Here is a 3,283-nt window from a genome sequence, read left to right as displayed (position 1 = left end):
GAGCGGGGCACAAACCATCACGAGCAGCCCAGCTCCCACAGCCGAGAATGTCGTGCAGACTGCATCGCTCTGTAAACCAGGCCGTTTTATGTGGGGCACACACAGGCCGTTGTCTTCAGCTTTCCCTTCAGACAAGGCCATTTTTCTGCTGGCGTTTGACTTGCAAAGAGAGAGGGGGACGTGCACGCAGCGGCTGTTTCGCTCAGCCCTGGCATTAAACAGCTCTGGCAGGTTTGAGAGGTCGTTTTTAGCCAAAAGCAGTCGTTGTGCAGTTTTTCTTTGGTGACGCTGACCCGCAGAGGAGGACCCGCGTGCTTTGTCTGCGATTGGCATTCGGGAGCGGTGCGCCCCAAAGCGTGGGAGGGCTCCGGTGTCGCGGCTGGGCAGGCCCCAGATCGGGTTTATTTTCCTGAGCAAGAGCAGGACGGAGGCGACGTCCCCTCTGCTGTTAAAAACCACAGGCAATTCATCCGGGCAGGAAATGCACCCACTGATGGGCGGTCAGTGCGTTGCTGTGCCGGCCCGAAGCCTGGCCAGGCTGCTGCTCTTGTCTCTTTTCCTTTGTTTTAATTAAAAGTGGCCTTCTGTAACTAAAGAATAAAAGAAACAAAAAAAGGTAAAACGCCTTTGAGTGGTTTAGGTGGAGGTGAGAGTATTGCTGCTCGTGTCAGTGTTGGTGTGATTGTTCGTATGCACGCCTGTTTATATACGTGTAGACATCCAATGCAAGACTTGGTCGTGTCTCCGATTTTCGTATGTAGCCTGTGTCTCTTCTGGACTGGTTTGCATCCCGAGTGAATCTTTTGCTTTAAAAAAAAAAAAATAATTAAAATAATAAAAAGGTGTGAAAATTGTTGCGGGTCGGGTGGGGACGAGGGGCGTTCGGAGACCTCTCCTTTTGGCAGGGCCGGGGAGAAGATGCGATTTGCCCGGCGTGGCCACGCGGCTGGGGCTGCTTTGCCCTGTGCTTTCTGTGATGTGTGCTGCTGTCCCCGGCCAAGGGGGTGCATCAGTTGAGCTCCGCCGGCTCAGTCCCGTTGGCTTTCGGCACTCACTAATGCGTAATTCGGCTGCAGCGGCGCTGAGCAGGGACCTGGCTGCCCTACGGCTGCTGGGACAGCGTGGAGGCCGCAGCAGCGCAGCACCTCGCAGGTCAGGCTCCTCTTGGGCTCTGCGTCTGTTTTCTTCATTTCAGTCTTACTTTAATTCTCAGAGACACTGGAATGAGGAAAGGAAAACTCTCATAGCCTGTTTGCCATCCCTTGTTATCATTTTGAACGGATTAAAGTTGATGATAACACTGCTTTTTTAGATTATTTCCTTCCTTAGTCAAACATCGGTGGTTAGGAACAGATGTTCAGAGTCAAGGAAAACGGGTTGTGGATAGGGTCAGTGGTGGCATCTTTCTCTTCGTGTCATATGGAGCTTAAAAATAATGATCCAGAACTGGACTTCTTGCAGTGCCAGCCCAAGCACAGCTGGGGAGGCGCAGCCTTGGCGAGCGCTGTGTGTGGCTCTTCCCATGCTCCTCGCCCGGAGCTGCCGCACAGCAAACACGAGGGCCCTGCTCTCGGTCATTCCCCGCTGCCCTGCGTGGCCAGCGCGGGGACGGTGCTGTCCTGCACTGGAATTGGTATTTTCACCGGCCGTGGAACACTGGTTTGCTCCCTCAGTGGGACTGCGTGGCTCTGCTGTAGATCCGGATGAGGCCCGTGAACTCGCACCCTCTCTTTGTGCTGCGAGGATGAATTTGGAGGAGCACTGGTGGTGGCCGCAGAGCCCGCGGAGGAGGAGCCTGTGTCAGCTCCTGCTTCCAGGGAAACTCCCCAGGCTCCCACTCCCCTCTGCGCTGGGCTGGGAGCCCTGCATGGCCAACAACCCCTGCTGTACGCTTCCAGACCAGAAATCCTGTCCGAATGCCTTACGGATTTGCCTTAACGATCTGATCCAAATGAGCGTTTCCTGACAGAGTGGGAAATCAAGTTCTGATTGCATCCACCTCGCCATTTACTTGCGTCTGGTCATGCACCAGCCTGGGCTGGGTGAGGAGCCCTGGTGGGAGTGGGGAACCTCCCGTCCCTGCTGCCAGGGTCCCCGTGTCTCTCGCTGTGCGTCACCACCCTCCCGGATTAAAGCATTTCCCATGGTCCTGGCTGCCCCTTTGCATCAGGAATGTCTTGCTGAGGATGCCGGTTGTAAGCGCAGAGTCGCTGCCAGCGCTGGGCACCGAGTCCAAGCCCCGGAGACCCCTTTGGCTCCCACACACATCACAGCAAAGCCACCGCGTCCGCACTCACCGGGCAAACGCAGTCTTTGTTTACAGTGAGGACGTGTCACTGTGTTACCAATTTATTGAAATACTAAATATTGAAAACCCTAGACTGTAAATATTTTTATGTGTTTGGATACATCTGCTATGTGAAAAAAAACAAATAATTTTGTACATATTGTATTTTTACTATTCAGCTGTACTATACTGGCTCTTCATGCTCCAGAATTTAGGTACCCGACATGAATAATATCCATGTAATAAGCACTTGCCTGAAATAAATATAAAACTGAAATAAACATGCACTGAAAGCTGAAATAGGATTCTGCATTCTCCTCCTTGTGCTTTGCATGCAGATATTTCACTTTATTTGCAATTTTCCGGTTATAGAGCAGTGCATTCTCTCCGCACGTGGCCATGGCTGCCCCTCCACGTCTGTCGCTGCTCCGCGGGTCTGGACCTGTCCCAGACCAAGCTCAGAGCTTCTCCCATGTGTGTCCCTGCACCAGGCAGTGCCGTGCTGTGGGTGAAGCCAGCGCCTTTGCAGCCTCCAGAACTGGTGAAAACTTGGAAAATGGTGCCCTGAGATCCTGAGGGGTCCCACCAGGCCACTGCGGTGACCGTGTCTGTGGCCATGACCGTGGCCATCAGGTGAGGGTCCCTGACACTGGTGGCACTGTCCCAGCCCCCTTCGGCAGCCGGGCCCAGGCCAGGGCTCCCCTCCGCGGTGCTCAGGGAGGGGGCCTGCTCCTGTGGGATGTGGCCCTGGGAGGCTGAGCCTCCTCAGGTCTGGCCGCTCTCCACCAGGCCACTGCGGTGACCGTGTCTGTGGCCATGACCGTGGCCATCAGGTGAGGGTCCCTGACACTGGTGGCACTGTCCCAGCCCCCTTCGGCAGCCGGGCCCAGGCCAGGGCTCCCCTCCGCGGTGCTCAGGGAGGGGGCCTGCTCCTGTGGGATGTGGCCCTGGGAGGCTGAGCCTCCTCAGGTCTGGCCGCTCTCTCCCGTAGGTGCT

The 3,283-nt window shown here is 55.5% G+C and overlaps 1 protein-coding gene across 1 annotated transcript in view; it reads left to right on the top strand.

The window, feature by feature from the left end:
• MNT (MAX network transcriptional repressor) overlaps positions 1-3,120 on the top strand; it is a gene marked incomplete at both ends in the record, with an annotated part of 9,488 nt that extends 6,368 nt beyond the window's left edge. The window contains one exon of the mRNA XM_010194072.1: positions 3,077-3,120. Coding sequence (XP_010192374.1) covers positions 3,077-3,120 — 44 coding nt within the window. The remainder of the gene's footprint in view (positions 1-3,076) is intronic.
• Between the last annotated feature and the right edge of the window lie 163 nt (positions 3,121-3,283).

The sequence above is a fragment of the Mesitornis unicolor genome, unplaced genomic scaffold (assembly GCF_000695765.1).
Source record: "Mesitornis unicolor isolate BGI_N332 unplaced genomic scaffold, ASM69576v1 scaffold35211, whole genome shotgun sequence".
Classification (NCBI taxonomy): Eukaryota; Metazoa; Chordata; class Aves; order Mesitornithiformes; family Mesitornithidae; genus Mesitornis; species Mesitornis unicolor.
This window is presented reverse-complemented; position numbering and strand designations above follow the sequence as displayed.